We start from the raw sequence: 20,801 nt of genomic DNA on the forward strand, positions 1-20,801 counted from the left end.
CGTGTAATTGTGGTGACGTGTTATCCGAGAACGACCAATCAGAGAAGCACATGAGTTTGAAAAATTGGAAGCGGGCTGGTGGCGCAAGGGGGGTATGTACAACTGAATAGGGCAAATAAGCATTTTGGGGGGTGTATCTTTGTATTAAAAACTGTTTTTATTTTTTTTCTCCAAATTTTACATTCTACATCTAACTTTTATAGCAGGGTACTTGCGTTAGAAATGCTAAATTCGCAATGTTACAGACTGAAAATCTGCCGTGCATTGATGATATCGTGCAAGTTACAGTAGCAAGATTGAATTACTCCACCACAAATGACAAAATTCGTGGGTTACAAAAAGTTAAAGCGCCTTTCCGTTTATTTAAATCGATTTCCGCATATTTTCTTAATGAATCCAGTCTCGAAGGATAGGAAGCTAGTTACAGAATCGTTAAAGTTTAAGTTCCATGTTAATTGTAGCTACCTTTATTATTTTTTAAAGGGATCGCAAATGTTTTGTTTTACAGCTGGTTACACACGTTTTTAAGATATAAGTGATGAGAGATCGCTGTTAACAAGCTTATTTATTGTAGCATGCGATAAAGCATAACCCATAATCTTTTTTTCCAGGAAAATAACTTCACTACTTGCATGGAAATGTAAACCAGAATTCAAGAATTACTTTTCGTGGATTGATGTTTTTTTATGTAAGTGCTAAGACCAATTATGTCCGTTTTTAACACTACACCAACAAGAGGCCGCAAGCCTCTGTTGGAGAGTTATCAGTTTTTAAAGGATGGTCATTTGGGTGACTTATCAATCAAAAAACAACTTAAAGACACGGTGGATGAAAAAATCAAGAAAGAAGATGAATCGTCGCATTCAGTCGATAAGAGCAAAGAGATAAATAAAACGTATATTCTACCGGGAAGTAAAACATCTGGTCAAACTGTTGACATATATTCTAAAGGCAGACTGATGCTTCAAAGGAAAAAAACAGACAATAAAGATACTGAAATCGGTGAAAAGAAGCCAAAGCAAAACACTGTAAAAGAAGACGGAGCGCCCGAAAAAAGATTAACACTGCAGCGCCGTACGAGAACAGGCTTGATAACAGAGAAAAACAAAGTAGCGACTGGAAATACAACACAACTGAAACAAGACGTGGCCACTAATTTAGACTCTTTTAAAAGGCTTACTGAACCAAATAATAGCGATAAAACCCCCAAAGCAACAACAATTCAGCGATCAGGGAGTCTGAGGGATACAACATTAAAAATCACACCAAAAGCCAGAAGTAATCCTTCAATTCTTGTAAAAGCAGCGAGCAAAGGAAACGAAAACTCTTCCAGGTCTGTGCCCAAGTCACTGGCGGAGTCAGTTTTGAATAAAGACGATACCCCCAAAACAGAGGCCCCGAATAAACTACACGTGTTCTTAGCACCTGCCAAGAGGACACCCGCTGAAAAAAATGTCAAAGAAGTTTTTGAGAAGACAGCGGGGAGAGATATCACGAAACCGCTGAGTACCAAGTATGGAAGTTTGGAAAGGCAGAAGGCACCAGGGCAGGTTAGCTGTGAAAGCGTCAAACCCGTGCCTAAAGCTTCCACTCTCCCAGGGAACAGCAGGCTTGCGGTAGGGGCTGTCAGTAGAAACTGGGCATCCACTGTGCAAGCGTCACAGCCGAGGAAGACTATACATTTTGTGTCTCACAGTGCAGACGTGAAGACATCGGGATGGGGGACCCCTGTTAAGGGATTTTTATCAAAGCAAGAGTCCACCCGAGAGAGTGTGATTCAAGGCCAAGATTGCTTGAAAATGGAAAACAGTGCAGTAACCGTGGCAGTACGAGTGAGACCATTCAACAACAGGTAAGAATTCTAGTGTTGCATTGCCTAAAAACTACAGAAAGTTGGTACAGTAGGTTTAATACACTATTATAATTTCCCCTCAAGTACTAAGTGCTTGTGTTTGGTATAAGTTTGAAATGAAAGAGCTGTTTGAAGACATCTTAGGGTCGTGTGAATCAGAAAATGATTTAATTGCATTTTCTGCTGTGAATTATAATGTTTGCATTATTGTTTCAGTTTTAACAGGTTATTCCCACATCTCTATAACAGCAAGAAAACAATAAATGTAAAGCATCACATCATTATTTGTATTCCTTTTTTGTATGACCATAGAAGTTAAATGTCATACCCAAGATGTCCATTTACAACAATTGCTGAATCTAATGTTATGCAAGATATTATTATTAATAATAAAACTTTATTTTAAATTATTCCTTGAAATGTTGATTCTCACAAGTCACAAGGCATAATATTCCTTTGCAGTATGAAATAAAAGCATACAATGAGGAGACAGTAGAATTACAAAAAGTAATGGTTTAGAATACAGTAGGAAAGCAAAGGGGCAGACAGAACCAATTAAATAAAAGCCCTTCTAATGAGGAAGGTTTTGAGTCTTGATTTGAAAGAGCTCAGGGAAGTTGACTCTCTGATACCCTTAGGGATGAGATAATGGGTACTTGGAGGTTGTGTTCTTTCCAATGATGTTGTTTATGTGTACTATTTGCTTTTAATTTTTAACCAGAGAGAAGACTGAGAATGCACATCAGGTTATCTTCATGGAGAACCAGGAAATTGTTGTTCAACATCCGGACTCCAAACAAAACTATTCCTTTATCTACGACTTTTCATTTTTTTCTTTTGATAAGACTGACCCTAATTTTGCCAGTCAACAGACCGTGTATGAAAAGCTTGCTTTGCCCCTTCTCGAAAGAGCTTTTGAGGGATACAACACTTGTCTCTTTGCGTATGGTCAGACTGGCTCTGGAAAATCATATACGTAAGATTTTGTATTTACTTTTACTTTGATTTATTTTCTATGCTCAGTTATAAATGCAATTGAAATTTAGATGCATAATTGACATATCTTGTGAAATGACAAAGTTATGCTGTTATACATTTAACTGCTTAGATTTCAGTATGGAAATCAACCATGTTCATAATTGTCTGTTTGTGTAACTAATTTTGTTTCCCCATAAATATACAATACACGACTATATGTGTTGTAATTGTTTTGTAGTTGTTTTAAGTGGATTTGTTTCATTAGATTATTTTCTTCACATTTTGTTGCCAATTAGAATGATGGGCTTTAGTGATGAAGCTGGAGTGATACCAAGATTTTGTGAGGAACTCTTCTCAAGAGTTGGCAAGTCAGAAAATCAACAAGTAAGCTTTCTGTTTTGTCTTCATAAATATTTCATAAATATTAAGTTTAGTTTTTCTTTCTTGAGTGAAAAATACTGCATTGTTTAGTACTTAAGTCACACGATGGTTTTGTAAAGGTAATTTATAATTTTATCGCAGGTCACATACCTCCTGGAAATGAGCTATTTTGAAGTTTACAATGAGAAGATTCATGATTTATTGGTAGTAAAAGATGAACAAAGTAAAAAGAAGCTACCAGTAAGTATTTCTTTTATTTTTTAAGTGGTCATTTTGGCTTACCAAAATTGTAATATAAGTGTTTATTTAGTGATGTACAGTTCTTGAATATGGACAAAAAATAAATATTAAATCACTTAATTACTTGCAATATTTATATTTTGGAGTGGGAATCTCTAGAGGAGCAGGTAAAGTTTAATTCTAGAGTAGTAGAAAGAAGGAAAAAACAGCATTTTAGTCCAAGGTTCCATAGGCAAAACATTTTTCTTCTTTATTTCTACCTTTCAGCGTGAAATTAACCTTTATCTCTTCCTTTAAATCTGTTGTATGGTTGACTGTAATATGTTGATTAGTTGTAGAATGATTATGTAGTATAATTGCTGTATTTAGTGAAAGAAATTGCAGCATTTTACGAACATCACAGTGTACAATCCACACGATTTTACAATTGAACTAACAAAAATCTGTTTTATAGTTAAGAGTACGGGAGCATCCAGTCTTTGGGCCTTATGTAGCAGATCTATCAACGTAAGTATGTGCTTAATGCAGACTTTATCAAATTGTCAACATAAAAGCTTTATGAAGGGTTGATTTTTAATCTTTACCTTATATTGAAAGAAACTCTGAAATCATGCATAAGAAGCTGGGTATGACCTGTAAGAATTTAAGAAATATATTTATCAATGTAGAGTTTTTTTATTACAATTAGAATAATTTTGTAATTGTTTTCTCCCGTAGGAATGTTGTTAGCTCATACGATGACATTAAGGTGAGTCCTTAAATAATTATGATCACAGTAGTCTTTGTTGTTTAGTTGTTTAACGTTGTACCTAACATTTAATTTTCTCCTTTCAGAGCTGGCTTGAGCTGGGAAATAAACAACGTGCCACTGCAGCAACAGGGATGAACGACAAGAGCTCTAGATCTCATTCCGTCTTCACACTCGTCATGACACAAACAAAGGTGACCCTTTTTATTTTCATTAGAGCCACTGCCAAGTCAATACATTTTAATCAGTGTGTTTTTACACCCTCTCCCGGTGAAGTCTCTTATTAGGTTACCTCACATCAGTATTATAGCAGTTATTTTTTGCTCAGACATTTTTTTTAATCTCACAAAATTGAAGGTTTTTTTTTATCTTGGGGATCTGAAGCAGTTTTGACTCAACTAACTTTATTTTTTTGTGCAGACGGAGTTTGTTGAAGAGGAGGAGCATGATCACACCATAACCAGCCGGATCAATCTGGTGGACCTCGCAGGGAGTGAGCGCTGCTCCACAGCCCAGACCAGTGGAGACAGGTTGCGGGTATGACACTGGCTTCAGACAACTGCCTTGCTACACATTTCAGTGCCCCTGCAGGAGAAAGGGCTCTTATGTGTTTTTGTTTGCGTTTTGTTTAAATCATCACCCAGTTAATGTGCTTGTTTTTAAATACAGTCCCAATGATTTTGTAGGATAAAAAGTAGTTTTTTAGACTTCATTTTCAGCAATGTGGTAAGTGCACACAAAGCATCGAGGAATTGTATTGTTCATGTTCTTTAACGTGGTTTTCTGAAAGGATTGTCTGAAAGGATCTTTTATTTCTATAGGAAGGCGTGAGCATCAATAAGTCCCTGTTAACGTTGGGAAAGGTGATCTCGGCTCTTTCTGAACATTCTCAGTCAAAGAAGAAAGTCTTTATCCCCTACAGGGAGTCGGTGTTAACATGGTAAGAGGACCTTTGAAGTGGTTCATTGTAGTGTTTCAAGAAGAATAGTATGCATGGGTCACTTTTTTTTATTCTGCCTAGGATGGTCCTAATGCTGATGTCATGTTTCGACAGGTTGCTGAAAGAGAGTCTTGGGGGAAATTCGAAAACCGCCATGATTGCCACTGTCAGTCCTGCAGCCAGCAATGTGGAGGAAACTCTCAGTACCCTTCGATACGCCAATCAAGCACGCATGATCATTAATGTTGCCAAAGTAAATGAGGACACCAGTGCCAAACTGATTAGAGGTAGGTCAAGATTCAGGGCAAAGTTTCCATTAAAATGATCAAAGTTTTCCAAATGCAGTACCATAACCAATCATTTTATTTGTATATAAAAATGTGTACATATATATAAAAGCACCCAATGAAGTGATTCCTAGTAGTAGTCTTGGTGGAACGCTGTATCAGTCAGATTAAATTCCAAAGGAGTTGGTCCTCACTATTGCTAAGTAAAAAAAATAATTGATCTATCTGCTTTAGACTTTAGTTTATCTGTTTCTATACTTGGTCTTTGGTCTCAAAAACTCTATTTTGAGTGACAACTTCTGCCTTATTCTACCTACATTAATTACAATCATTCCTAATTTTTTTCTATTAAGAGCTTCTTGCTTTATTTTTTAACCAACTGGTAGCAGGTGAGCAATTTTCAATAAAGAGACTGCGGTGGGAATAGTAATATATGAAACACTCCAACATTTTTTGCTGTCCAGCTAGCTGCATTTCAGCTAACATACCTGAATAATGGAAGTTCGGAATGGGGGGAAAAGGGTTTTTCCAATTACAGCTCCATTACAGGTTTTAAAATATGAAAACAAAACATGCCTCAAATAGAAATCAATTGGTCTATCACCAAAAGTTCACCTAACATTTTGAGATTTGGATCAGAGAATTTAGTAATCTGCTATACTTAGAAGAGTTGAGATATTCAATGTCAGATAAACTTGTCACCTTTGTCAATATATGGCAAAAAGTGAAGGACTACTTAAAAAGTGATAAGGATACAGGTATGTAATTCTAGTGATGTGAAATGTAAGGGTGTGAATCTTGTTCTTATTAACGTAAATTTGATTTAGGTTCGTTTTTTTAAGATGTGGCTGTGTTCCGTGTGCATTATATTTAAATGCTTTGTTTTTGAATGGTTGAATGGTATTTGATAGACATCCACAGACTGTCATACTTTTTATAGCCTTTCCAAATTTGGTGATTAGTGGGACACATGTCTATAATCTGGTAAAGAGACATAGGGCTTTTCTTGTGATTATTTTTCTTTTTGTTCTCTCCTATTGTTCCCCTAGTGTAATGTACATATATGTCTCTTATACAAATAAAGTTCACCTAACAGAAAAAAGGAGTTTCTCACAACATAAATTCCCCAACCTAAGGTACTGTAAAACCAAATATTGTAAAACTCATGTGCTTTAACCACCACTAGGGGGAGATGAATTAACAGAAGAAGAAATATTGTATTTTCTAGCAACTTCTGCATTTTGGAAGTTTTTTTTTCTTTACAATATGGTTAGTTTATTGGTTTTCATGTCTAACATTATGTGTTTGATGTTTTAACATTTGCAGAGCTGAAAGCAGAAGTTGAAAAACTAAAAGCAGCTCAAATGAGCTCCCAAGGTGTTGAAACAGAAAAAATGAGATTGTTTAAGCAAGAAATCACAACCCTTAAAATGCAGCTAACACAACAGGAGAAAGACATGGCAGAAGCTCACAGGTATTTATTGGTTAGAGGGTCCATATAGCATATGAAGATGTTATCTTTATATTACAAATATTGTTATAAAAACAGACATTTTGTGTAATGTACCTTCAAAAGACACTGAACGGATGTCTTTCTGAGCATTTGTTTAAAAATCTAACACTTTATATAAGAGTAAGGAATGAATGAGTTTGGAAATATTGGAATTGATATATAAAGGTAGCTCATATATAATCAGCTCCTGAGTATTGTAGAACTTTGCTTTAGCTTTCTGCTCTTCAGTGGGTTTACAGTGTTAATCCTGTTATTTTTCTTTCGCATTAAACAGTGCATAATTATTGAATTGATATTCAGGGTTTATTTTCGTTTTGGAGTAAGGTTAAAACTTTTTATTTGATAAAAACTGTGAACACAAAAGGATCCCTGGCAATTTTACTGCTAAGCATAAATTGGAGTGCTTTGACTACAGCTTTTTTGCCTTTCTGAGTTTTTAGGACTTGGAAAAAGAAACTGGAACAGGCCGAAAAAAGAAAGCGTGAAGAAGCTAAAGAGCTACAGGTAGCTGCGTTATTGTCTTAAACAGCTAAGAGGTGAATGCTATGATTGGGGTGGTGTAGATAGTGCTGCACCATAGGGATCTGTAACAGGACGATTGCTGGTACTACCCAGTTTTTATCAATGACTGCAGACAAATAAAGGGTATTGCAAAAACATAAGCCACAAACACAGTTCGAAAAGGCTGAGCTTGAAGAGGCTTCTCCCGAGAAAGACGTGATCAAATTTTGCAGTGCTCTAATATGACCTTGTTTAGAAGGCTGTGTACAATTTTGGTTGCCAAGATATTGCTGCAATGGGAATCCTTTCAGAGAAGAGCATCAGTATACAGTATATTTCAAGGCTTAAAGGAATGTCCTACATTGACAAGTTACTGAATCATTTTAGTTTTGGACAGAGAAGAACTTATTCACGTATTCTGAATTCTCAAATGCATTTATAGTCACACCTATGAACGTATTCATAACCAACAGTGAAACACAAACTAGGAGACATAAGTGGGAACTATGTCCATTGAAAACTGAGAAATCGGCTTTAAAACTGAGAAATCATTGCCTTTTGACTTTTATCAGGATGAAAGAAGAAGACTTACTTTACTTTCCTTAACCACATCTTCCTTTGTGCAGAAAGCTGGGATTGCACTCAAGGTAGATAACCGTTTGCCAAATCTGGTTAATCTCAATGAGGATCCCCAACTGTCGGAGATGTTGCTTTATATGATAAAAGAAGGGCAGACCAAAGTTGGAAAACAAAAATCAGATTCAACTCATGACATTCAACTTTCTGGAGCTCTTATTGCTGATGACCACTGGTAAGAAGTTTTGTCTTTTATTTTTACATGCTAGATTTGGAACTAACCTCTGCAGTATGTCACATTCTTACATTGTATGTATTGTTTTTTCTTAGTTTCCTGTAAATACTACTTTTAGCACTGTCATGGTGAAGTTGAAGCTCTCAACATAAGTGAGACAATTTGTTTAGTGTTCTTTTTCTAATAAATTCTTTATTTTCTTCTAGTATAATTTCTAACGTAGGTGGTACAGTAAGTATCGCACCAATTAAGGATGCAAAGACATTTGTGAATGGAAACCTTGTCTCGCAGTCAACTGTCCTTCATCACGTAAGTCTAAAGTACATAACGTGTGCATACTTATTAAAATCACCACTTGGGGAACAAACTAATGGAATGTTTTTTACAGGGTGACAGAGTGATTCTTGGTGGTGACCACTACTTTAGATTCAATCATCCAGGGGAGGTGCAGCGTGGGACACGAGTTTCGTGCTGGAACGGGGCAGGGGATGGACACAAAGACTTTGAATTTGCAAAAAACGAGTTATTAGCAGCACAAAGAGCACAGTAAGTGAAAGTCACATTGAACAACATATTTGTGCCAAAATCTCATAAGGAGTTTATTGAGCAGAACACATAAATTAAGGTAAAAATAAAACATCTAACCTATACACTAATTCCAGGCTTGAAGCAGAGATTGAAGAAGCTCGGATGAAAGCCAAAGAAGAAATGATTCAGGGTATACAAGTTGCCAAAGAAATGGCCCAGAAGGAGCTTTCAGACCAGAAAGCTTTATATGAACATAAAATTAAAGCTTTGGAAAAAGAACTGGTAGGTCTTTCATAAAATGTTTGCATGACTTAATTACATATAAAAATACAGTATAAACTGAACATATCTAGCATTTTGTAGGAGTTTTAAAACTTTAAGTTAAACATTTAAATAATGGGATTTAAAAAATTATTATTATTATTATTATTTATTGAGGATCATGCTATATAATGTACTGCCTTCTCTTCAAGTAAAGTAATGATAGTTTAAAGAATTTTGTATGTAATGCTGCATATACAGTATTTGTGTCTACACATATTTAATTTATTCGTTTCATATAAACGCATTTCCTGTGCTGATTAAACCTAAATTGTACAGGTTGAAAGTTTTTTTGACAATTGATATTTCCGAGAGTAGACAAGGTTATGTGTCCTGTCTTCAGGAGGCAGAATGCGAAAGGAAGAAACTGCAGGAACTTAACAACCGGAAAGTGGCCACCAAGATCGAAGAGCTGCAGAGTGCAAAATTACAACTTGAACAGGAGGTGCAACAAAATAAAAAACGTCTTCTTATGGAAGCACAAGCTACCCGACAGGTAGTTTTTGATTTCTTAGCTGAATAATTATTGTTTTTGAGAGAAAAATATATTCAATATTATAACATCAGGCCTCATTATTGATATGTCCCTTGACTATGAATATATTCCTATCAGAAATGTTTACTCGATTTAAGGTTAACCAAATTCAAATTTTAGGCCCTGGCAGATCATGCCATACATCATGCAAAGATTATTGAAGCCTTAGAAGAGGAAAAAAAGAAGATTTCTGAGGATTTGGTTAGGACCCAGCAAAAAAGGGCACGAAATGAACACTATGCTGCAGGACATGGTAAGCCATCTACTTCTGCTGTGATAAGCTAAAAGAGATTGTCAGTACAGAAACACTTCTTATGACAAACATCATAGAACAAGTGGAAATATTTAAATGGTTTGTCTTATGTTTTAGTTCAACCACAGTGGGACTCGATGAAACTGTCTCTGATGATCCAGGAAGCAAATGCCATTAGCAGAAAACTGAAGAAACATGCTGTTTTCAGTCGGTTAGTTTTTCAAAATGTATTTTACTTATATTGGACCCTTATATTGAAGATATTGCTGACAGTAATTACAGTATTTGCTTGTAGTTAACTGGAAAGTCATTACTGAAAACCATTTGCCATGAAATAAGTGTAAGATAATATGTGGTGTACCACTGTTTACAATGACTGTGATAATGTTCAGAGTAGTATGATTATGTTGTGAGACACTCAAAATATAAACTGAAAATGTACAGTTTATACAATGCTGCTTAATAATAATAATTGTATGTTTATAAATGCATTACTCAAGTAATGAGTAAACTCAAGTAACTCAAGTTATAATAAAGAAAATGAAGCACAGTACTATTACATTGCAGTTTCACATCTTTATTAACTGTCAAATGTTTCATTTTGTAACGTACTGTAGTTTGAATCTTTTGAAGAATTAACAAGGCATGTGTCTGGCAGGCATGAATCCTCAGATAAAGACCGCGGAAAGGAAAATGAGCAGCTACAGGTGCAAGTTCAGAACACAAAGCTGGGTATCACAACCTTTTGGAGTCTAGAGAAATTGGAGAGCAACCTAGCAGCAATGAGGGAGATGGAACAGGTGAGCCTGAAAAACTTAAGTAGATTGGTTGGGTAAAATAAATTTATAAAAATATGTTTGAAATGCAAAACATAAATATATATTATGCATATTAAATAGTAATATTCTAATGAATCCTTAAGCAGTTGTGAATTAAGCAAGTTTTACTTTTATTTCCTCGCATTATATGTCACGGTTTTGCTAGGAATACATCCGTAGCATGGACACTCTTTAGCCTATGGAACTATTGTCGTTATTTGATTACCTTATTTTAGTGCAATCCTTTTTTGTTTAATGAAACCTGTTTAAAATCAAGATTGCAAAATTGCAATCTCTGATGTTGTTCAAGTATTTTTTAAACGCATCTTTTAACCTTTCAGTTTGAAAGGGTTCATTTCTTGTTGGTATCAACAATTTTCAGGCACCTCAGTACCTGTCTGAACTATTATCGCCCTACTCCCCACCTCGCAACCTTCGCTCTTCTAATTCTGCTCTCCTTACTGTCCCCCAAGCCCGTCTACATTGTATGGGTGACAGGGGCTTCTCCTGTTATGCCCTCAAGCTCTGGAACTCTCTGCCCAAGGATATCAGAGAGTCACCTTCTCTAAAGTCAAATCCAGACTCAAAGATCCACCTTCTTTAGAAAAGCCTTTACTTAACTGGTTCCATTCTTCACCCCTCTGCTTTTCTTAGTACCACCATCCACGGTCTCCTCTGTAAATTGTAATTGTGTTTTATCTTGTGTATTCTTTTTATTTATTGTTGTTGTCATTCTGTAAAGCACTTTGAGAAGCCACCTTTAAAGGCGCTATATAAAATAGTTTATTATATTATTATTATTATTTATTATTATTATAATCTTCTGTTTTTATTATAGTTTGGTTACAGACATAAACTTATTAAGTAACTTTCTGTTTACTGCTATTGTATTTGAAATGTTTTAGTTTTGCAGAATGTCATTTTGAGGTCATAGTAAATGCTTCATAAAACCTGATCTGTGAGGATTTTCACATTAGAAAGTTTTTAAAGGTTAGAGTAAGGAACTGCACTAGCATGCCAGGAGCACCGAAACATGTAGAGGTTAATTTCACACTGCACAGTAAAAAGGAAACAAGTCTCTGTTGCCAAGGCATTTTTTTCTTATTTTTCATCATTGGTTAATTGGTGTTTTTTTCTAAACTAGTCTCTACAATAACCTACAATAACCTGAGGAAAGGAAAATAACTTGTTTCCTTTTGTAGGGAGATTCTGGTGCAAAAGATGATGTGTTTTATGATCCAAATGATGAGTGGGAACCAGATATAGCAAATTCTTCTGCTGCTTCATCATTTTCAAGGAGAAAGTAAGCTCTGATTTCCTTTTCTAAGCTCAACAGTTGAATATAAGCTAACAGTCTTTATAACTTAATTGCAGTTTATTGCACTCTGATAAATGTGATATTATCTAATTTCTGCAGTAACAATGTGATAAATGTGGTTTAATAAACTCAACATATAAAGCAGGAAGCAGCATTTTATAGATTGTAAAGGAACAAGTAATAGGTTTATTCCATGCTGAAAAAGTGTTGAAAAAGAATTTGAAAGGTGTTATCTCTGGAGCCTCTGATGAAAATTAAGTATCTCTTCCAGTTACAGAAGCTTGCAACCATATTAAGTTCAACTGTGTCCATACAAACCTTAAAATGGTACTTTGTATAAAACTGTATTTTATATTAAGGTGCTTTGCTTTGTAAGAAAGGTTAGAATATTTATTTCTTAATTTTCAAATGCATGGTTCAATTGGTCCTAAGCCAGAGTAAAAATTGCTAGTTATTGTAGCTTCAACAGATATTGCCTTTGACACTCTCAGGAAGGATAGCCTTTCTACAGCTGTGAAGGATTTATGAAATGTGTAAGAAGTTTTATTTGCAACATATTTCTGCATAAGCAGTTCAGTACTTAGGCTTGCATAGCACTTTGCTAATCAGTGGTAAGGTGATGGAATTTAAGCCTACAAAGCTTTAGCTTTGATTACTGTTGATGTAAGGAAAAACCTGTTTTTTTGCCAAAAATAGTTCTAATACATGAGATTATGTCTCCAGAAAACATGATTTTCACATTTTATTTATCTGTATTTGTAAATTACATTTTCCCAGGAGCAGAAGTCTTTTAAAAAGCAGGAGAATATCAGGACGACTTTATGAAATAAGAGTCCATCCCATTCAGAGTCTTCACAACTCCCAGTATTCTGGTAATGTAGTAACTTACTTGCTATGAAACAAAAGCTTTTAGACAACTAGTTAACAACTTTACACTCTTCCCTTATTCCATGGTGGTTTTTATTGAATAATCGTATATTTGGTCAGAGAGGACAGTTTTGCTGGTTTACTAAACAAGTACAATGCTTCCTCTGTTACAGCAGTGAGAAAATGTAAGGCTGTTGTCAACTCCAGATTTACACATCTCATTAACAGTAGTTTAAATTCCACTTCTTTGTTAGAGATCACAGCAAATGGGGTAATAAACTGTAAGTTGAACTCTCAATTTCAGAAATTCAACTGATAAAGAGATTAAGGTTTTTTGTAATAGATGTTCCAAGTATTTTGAAAATAGCACATGTAAAATAAAACAATGCCTAAAATCATAATAGTCTCATTATGGTTATTTTTCTTCTCAATTTTGTTTGATGTTATATTCTTATAGGTTTAATGAACAAGACCACTACTGTACATCCTAGTATATCTGAGTCGGCATTGCCTGGCATTTGCAAAGAGCTGATTGGGTCAGCAGTGGCTCAGATGAAAATATGTGATGAGATACAGGAGAGTATGGCTGACAGAATAATGGCAGATATTCTCACCATTCACAATGGAGTCGCTGTTATCTCCACCCTGTACGAGCAGCTTGATGATGACAGCCAAGAAAATTGTAAGCAAGACCTTGTTCAGTGAGAAATGTTGAATGAGGAGAAAGTTTAAAAACAAACACAACCTGTCTTGACCATTTGTTATACGGCGAATTAAATGCATTTCTTTAATTATTTTTATGGTTAATAACTATTAAAATAATAATGCTGGTGTTGTTATTGTATAAAATGTTTTTTTTAAGTTTTTAAAAGCCTTAGGGATTTAATATGTTAAATGTTGGTGAAGAAATATATATGAATAGAAGCCTTCGTATTTACTGTACCAAATGCAATGATGTTGGAGGAAAATCTTTGCAAGCTAAAACTGTGATTTTGTGATTATACTACTAATTTCCATGTTGATTCCTCTTTGCTAGTGTTAGTTTGCAATGGAAAAGCACAATGCCAGCTTGTGAAGGCAACCTCAGCCCTTGAAAGAGTCATCTTCCTTACAACACAGTGGCTTTACACTATTAAACCGAGTGGACGTTCTGAGGTTAATGAAGAGCTCAAGCTGGACATAAAGAAAATGGGTGGTTATTTTCAGTTACTCATTCAGGTACATTTCAAAAGGCTATCCTGTTTTATATAATGCTACTGTACTTGGAAAATTAAAGTCAAATAATTACTCTTTAGTAGATTTGTTATATTTAATCTTATTTCATGGGAATATTGGTTCACCAATGTGAAAATGCTAAGATTTTAGTTAAGTGGTTGTAAATTATGTATCTATGTTAACAAACAGGAGAAATATTAGAGACCATTGTGGTACAGAGTATCACTGATATAAGTAATGATGAACAGGGTGAAAAACTATCATCAAATTCCTTCAGCATTTCATTGCAAAGCCTTTTTATATATTTATCTTCAGTTAATCTGAGATGAAATCTATGCACTTTCAATTTGATATGATTATCATTTTATCACTTTAAAGGGATGTGATTCGGACATTTCTTCTATGGTGACAGAAGCTCAGGACAAAATCAGCCTGTGCCTGAACACAGCAATTAAATTAATCAGCCATCTCTCAATTGTAACCGGAACAGAGCTTCACATTACAGAGGAAATTCAAAAGGTGAGTTCCAAAGTAGTCTTTTTTTCTTCCTGTGTATTGCAAAGAAAGATTTTAAAGGTATTGTACTGTAGGTTCTCATTTATTGGCGCATATCAACATTTGCTTTATTAATGTGTTTCAGAGCTCCTTGGCAGTTTCTTTTTATGAGGGAGGAAGAAAAGGTATAAGCACTCTTCTAGATAATGGGATGTACCAAGCAAAGGAAATGCAAAGAGCTGTTCAGTTAATATTCCCTGGATCTCAGGTATTGTACAATTGTTGACGTTGACATTTAATCTTGGCAACTGAGCATGCAATGGCAGAGAAATGTGTAAGAAATACAAAGATGAATTGTTTAAGGTCCACAACCTCCTTGTGGGCACTGTTAGAAACTAATTTGCATACTATCTGCAATGGAGCTTTTTACTCCCATCATCATTTTAGTTTCAAATCTAATATAGAGCATTACTAATTGAAATCAGACAGAATGCTGTAACAGAGGAACTATCTGTGGCGTGATGAGGAAATAGTTGAAATTTAATAATAATTACTAGTCATTCAGAACTAATGGCTTCATTCACAATTTCCAAACAAGCATGCCAACTATGTTCTAATAAGTTTGTCTGTCCTTGGTTTATAATGGAAAATCTCTGATGCATCCTCATCACTTTGTGGTTCACTCTAAAAAGTGAATGCACTCTCAACATTCTGCTCCTCAAGTGCCAAATTCTGCAAGATCTGATAGTGAATTATTTTTGAGTCTATGGATATGCTTACACAATTTTACCAGCATGTGTATTAGTTATAATTTGACCTATAAATAATTTGTTCTGTACTGCACATACAGTATATGGAATATAAAGTGTATATGTTTATAAACCTTTGCACAATTTGTTCAGATTTTGCAGGAACTACAGAAGAATGCTTTGGATTTAGCTGCTTCTCTCCAGGTTTATATCTCACACTGTAAACTGGTAAGGATAACTTAATATGATAGACCATTTAAAGAGTTTTTCAACAGGGTGCATTTGTACAGTATGTATTAAAATGTATTGTTTGTGTAGGCAGTTGTTAAATTGCATTTACATAAATAGCTTTGAATACGATAATTTTGCTGTGGTGAAATATTTCTTTTGAAGGTATACCAAATCAGCACATTTCAATTGAATTTTTTTATTTGTCGGTATTGCATTTTTTCCTCCAATTTTACTTCAACTAACATTTTTAAAGGGTTCATATAGCCTAAAAATAAAAAAAACAATATTTTTTAATATGTATTTATTATCGTCTTTATTATTTCTTAGTAATATTGATTGCAGGCTCTTTCCTTGACAATCATTTTACAGGAGCGTCATCAGTCTTCAGGTGTGGGATATGAAGATAGTGTTCCTGATCATTTTCAGCTGAAGGAGATCAAAAAGACAGCTACTGATTTGATCAAATTCATTGATACTCTCAAAGAGATCAGCTCCATTATCAGCAGCACATTTAAAGGTAATGATGGTAAACGTTTTAGGTAAATGTATTGTGAATTGTTTTAAATTACAAGACCATAAATTGTTAGCCTTCTTTTTAAGTTTAGAAATGTTGAATTAAATACTGTTATGTCTGATGTCTGACAGACTTTGTAAATGAACTGTTTTTCTCTCGTGTACGATGGCCATTTATTAGTGACATTTCATAATCATCACATTATAGAAATTTCGGAGCGTTTCACTTTTATTTCAGTGTTGTTTATCTGGTATATGTTTAACAGACTAATGGGTGGAAGGTGTGTCCATTATTACTGAGTGTCTGTTAAATCACGTGTGACTTTGTCAGCTCGATGACACACTTTTATACAGTGCCTTGCGAAAGTATTCGGCCCCCTTGAACTTTTCAACCTTTTGCCACATTTCAGGCTTCAAACATAAAGATATAAATGTTTTATTTTATGTGAAGAATCACCAACAAGTGGGACACAATTGTGAAGTGGAACGAAATCTATTGGATTTTTGAAATTTTTTTAACTAATAAAAAAATGAAAAGTGGGGCGTGCAAAATTATTCGGCCCCCTTGCGTTAATACTTTGTAGAGCCACCTTTTGCTGCGATTACAGCTGCAAGTCGCTTGGGGTATGTCTCTATCAGTTTTGCACATCGAGAGACTGAAATTCTTGCCCATTCTTCCTTGCAAAACAGCTCGAGCTCAGTGAGGTTGGATGGAGAGCGTTTGTGAACAGCAGTTTTCAGCTCTTTCCACAGATTCTCGATTGGATTCAGGTCTGGACTTTGACTTGGCCATTCAAACACCTGGATACGTTTATTTGTGAACCATTCCTTTGTAGATTTTGCTGTATGTTTGGGATCATTGTCTTGTTGGAAGATAAATCTCCGTCCCAGTTTCAGGTCTTTTGCAGACTCCAACAGGTTTTCATCCAGAATGGTCCTGTATTTGGCTGCATCCATCTTCCCCTCAATTTTAACCATCTTCCCTGTCCCTGCTGAAGAAAAGCAGGCCCAAACCATGATGCTGCCACCACCATGTTTGACAGTGGGGATGGTGTGTTGAGGGTGATGAGCTGTGTTGCTTTTACGCCAAACATATCGTTTTGCATTGTGGCCAAAAAGTTCGATTTTGGTTTCATCTGACCAGAGCACCTTCTTCCACACGTTTGGGGTGTCTCCCAGGTGGCTTGTGGCAAACTTTAGACGAGACTTTTTATGAATATCTTTGAGAAATGGCTTTCTTCTTGCCACTCTTCCATAAAGGCCAGATTTGTGCAGTGTAAGACTGATTGTTGTCCTATGGACAGACTCTCCCACCTCAGCTGTAGTTCTCTGCAGTTCATCCAGAGTGATCATGGGCCTCTTGGCTGCATCTCTGATCAGTCTTCTCCTTGTCTGAGCTGAAAGTTTAGAGGGACGGCCAGGTCTTGGTAGATTTGCAGTGGTCTGATACTCCTTCCATTTCAAGATGATCGCTTGCACAGTGCTCCTTGGGATGTTTGAAGCTTGGGAAATCTTTTTGTATCCAAATCCGGCTTTAAACTTCTCCACAACAGTATTACGGACCTGCCTGGTGTGTTCCTTGGTCTTCATGATGCTCTCTGCGCTTTCAACAGAACCTTGAGACTATCACAGAGCAGGTGCATTTATACAGAGACTTGATTACACACAGGTGGATTCTATTTATCACCATCAGTCATTTAGGACAACATTGGATCATTCAGAGATCCTCGCTGAACTTCTGGAGTGAGTTTGCTGCACTGAAAGTAAAGGGGCCGAATAATTTTGCACGCCCCACTTTTCATTTTTTTATTAGTTAAAAAAGTTTCAAAAATCCAATAGATTTCGTTCCACTTCACAATTGTGTCCCACTTGTTGGTGATTCTTCACATAAAATAAAAAATTTATATCTTTATGTTTGAAGCCTGAAATGTGGCAAAAGGTTGAAAAGTTCAAGGGGGCCGAATACTTTCGCAAGGCACTGTATGAGAAATATACACACTATATTTGATTTCTGGATCTTTTGATGCATTGTTTATAACAATTGCAATCAAAAGACATTTACTGAAAATTTTTCCTGTACCTTTTTTAACCGAAATACACAAGCTTTTTATTTGTAGAAGATATGCTGTATAAAATTCACTGAAGCATACAAAAAAACAAACCACCCATCGTAATCAATTGACCACACCCTATAGGACAACATTTATATTCCTGAATTTTAAACCTATGTAGTATTTATGTTTACCTTGTTTTATTTGTGGATTTCTCGATAATTGCAAGGGAAGGCCAGTATTTTCTGATTTTATATCCAGAATTCCCCTTTAGTAGATTTTGTCAGTTAAATCTGAATTCCGTTAAAGCAAGGGTTTAAGCAATATTAAGTGAAAAGATTTTTGGTACCTTTAAGACAATGTAATCATGAATGTCTTTGGGTTGACCTCCTTAACATTGTCGGTATTTTTTCTAAAACTGTGTTTTAGAGCTTACTTTTTATTCCACACAGGCGAAGAACACTTCTCCGGTCTCCATACTTTCAGAGATGCAATCTGTTTATCGTCTAAGTTTATTAGCGATTACCTCAGTGCATTCTTTAAGCATCAAATCAACAATCCCACAGATGAACTTCATGTGGAATGTACAGAAAGTATTGTAACTGCAAAAGCAAATGTGGACTCTGCACTCAACTCCATTACAGCCACGTTTGATCAGCTATGTGTGGGAATAACTGAGCTTCCTAGCGCAGAGGATAATGTGGAAAAGAACGAAGACAAGAAACTCAAAGGCAATGAACATAGTGTGTTTTCAATTAAAAGCGAGAGAAAAAAAGGAGTTCCTAAATTTGTGTATACTCTTTCAACACGTACAAACTGTTCACCTAGTGCTATACAGTGGGTTTAGTCGGCATATTTCTGTGTAATGACCCTAATTCCCTAATATTTGCATGGTATAGTTATAATGCTGGGACATTTTACACTGTAAAAAACAACCTACACTAAGTGGGTCTTGAGTATCTTGCACTGCAAAGAAAAATCAGTTGTTACATTTTTCAATACAATGTGTGATACTGTAATGGTATTATTCATTTTTAAGATGTGTATTTAAAGCTTGCAGAATCTGAAAACTTAAAAGCGCACAAGTTATTTTTTTCCTAATTTGGGTTGAAATACTGAATTTATAATAACGTACATCATCACAAAGGAGCCCATTACATAACTGTTTTTTACATAACTGTACATGTATACTTGTGCTTTATTTTTCAAACAAGTTGGTAGAAGGTATAATAGCATTTATGTAAAGTCTCCATATGAACAATCAGGGAATGAAAGTGTTTGGTAATGAATACAAAAACACGAAATCATATGTAAAGCCAGAACTCGTGGAAAAAATGAATCATATCATCACTTCTCAAGAGCTATATATATATTGCATATATTCATTTGTATACATCAGAAAATGAGAAAAAAATAATTTATTTCCAGTAACAGAAGAATGTATATATTACTCATTAAAATCATTTTGTGCATTTTTCTTTGGAATAATAAAAGTAAATAGTCATTTGATCTACATATATACAGTACCTTTCACAATAAGTCTTGTAGAAATGTTTAATGTATGCATTATTTCATTTTTACAATAGCATTAAGTGAACAGAGGCACTACAAAATGATATCATTTTCCCTTGTGTATCAATATAATAAATCTAGCTATTGTCAGTCCCCAAGCCATGTACTGTATACTGTATAGTCATGATTCATACTGTATGTATTTAGGCTATGAGGACCTATTAAAAATATAACATGATAAAGTACATTGGTGTTAAATGTTTTTAATTTCTGTGTTTTCTGTGTTTTTTACTTCGCTCTCTGCCAATTAAAGAAGCAAACTGATTTCTTCTGTTAATGGCCTGACAATGTAATATCCACTGCTGCACATTTTTACAAGATGCAATAATTATTTTTTGTTAATTATTGTGTGCAGCTTTGTGAAAATGTAATATTTGTATTTTGATCACTCGTTCATATTTAGGCTCATGCCTATCTGTAGATAATGTTGTGTTCTACTGATCTCTGCTGGTGGAAAGTGCATTTTTTTTCTTGTCTTGTTTTCAGGCAACTGCCCTGTTAGTGATGCATGCACACGGATCTACTTATGTTAACTTTCTCTCTTTGAGCTCTAAGTCTTTATGAACTAGTTTTCTCAAATTGCTTGAGGTATGCTTATGGAAAGAAGTTATGTTTTTTTATGTAAATATACAAGAAGGTAGGTCAAATGATAGCTATACACATCATGCACGTCTGCAAGAATGATTTAGTTGGGATCAATGGTTACCTCTTTTTTTGCAACCACATAACCCTTTGCTTCTGAAGTTTATGTAAGTCTGAATTGTGTTCATTTTAAATGATATTTTCCAATTTCCTGCTTTCCCAGTGAAGTAAATTACATATATTCCAATACAAATACCCTGCAAATTCTGTTTGCAAATCAGTGCAGACAAATGTGAAGTAGAAACTGATATGCTCTATGAAAAGAATGAACTTTGTTCTTTATAATATAGTGGTGGCAACTTTTGTTGGGATTGCATTGCAAGACTATATCTCATTTCTCAGACGCAATTAACCTGGACGCTTTCTAACATTTTGTTTTTAAAGCTGGTGTGCAGTATAACAGGTTGTGTTTCTTGATACTTTAGACCTACTGAGTGTTTCT

General features: G+C 35.1%; 1 protein-coding gene across 2 annotated transcripts; it reads left to right on the forward strand.

The window, feature by feature from the left end:
* The first annotated feature begins 51 nt into the window (after positions 1-51).
* kif14 (kinesin family member 14) lies at positions 52-19,902 on the forward strand. 2 transcript variants are annotated; one of them, XM_088598415.1, is made up of 30 exons: positions 52-92; positions 612-1,852; positions 2,574-2,828; positions 3,127-3,214; positions 3,353-3,451; positions 3,906-3,958; positions 4,169-4,199; positions 4,286-4,393; positions 4,620-4,736; positions 5,021-5,139; positions 5,254-5,426; positions 6,753-6,900; positions 7,380-7,443; positions 8,067-8,251; positions 8,458-8,560; positions 8,640-8,797; positions 8,914-9,061; positions 9,444-9,596; positions 9,756-9,888; positions 10,006-10,099; positions 10,547-10,688; positions 11,909-12,009; positions 12,802-12,896; positions 13,349-13,573; positions 13,928-14,109; positions 14,485-14,625; positions 14,747-14,869; positions 15,504-15,578; positions 15,951-16,098; positions 18,598-19,902. In XM_088598415.1, exons 2-30 carry the CDS (start codon positions 708-710, stop codon positions 18,990-18,992), a joined length of 5,001 nt encoding a protein of 1,666 aa, XP_088454541.1. In that variant the 5' UTR covers positions 52-92; positions 612-707; the 3' UTR covers positions 18,993-19,902. The 2 variants fall into 2 exon arrangements, with proteins under 2 accessions (XP_088454541.1, XP_088454539.1); XM_088598413.1 differs by lacking the exon at positions 52-92 and having other exon boundaries at positions 106-1,852.
* The last annotated feature ends 899 nt before the right edge of the window (positions 19,903-20,801 follow it).

The sequence above is a fragment of the Lepisosteus platostomus genome, chromosome 11 (genome assembly GCF_059453375.1).
Source record: "Lepisosteus platostomus isolate fLepPlt1 chromosome 11, fLepPlt1.hap1, whole genome shotgun sequence".
NCBI lineage: Eukaryota > Metazoa > Chordata > Actinopteri > Semionotiformes > Lepisosteidae > Lepisosteus > Lepisosteus platostomus.

Excerpts from the sequence above, each read along its gene's own strand:
- kif14 (XM_088598415.1), top strand. The coding sequence starts at position 708 with ATGTCCGTTTTTAACACTACACCAACAAGAGGCCGCAAGCCTCTGTTG. Across the intron at positions 4,737-5,020 it reads CCAGTGGAGACAGGTTGCGG|GAAGGCGTGAGCATCAATAA; the intron begins GTATGACACTGG and ends TTATTTCTATAG. Across the intron at positions 14,870-15,503 it reads TAATATTCCCTGGATCTCAG|ATTTTGCAGGAACTACAGAA; the intron begins GTATTGTACAAT and ends CAATTTGTTCAG.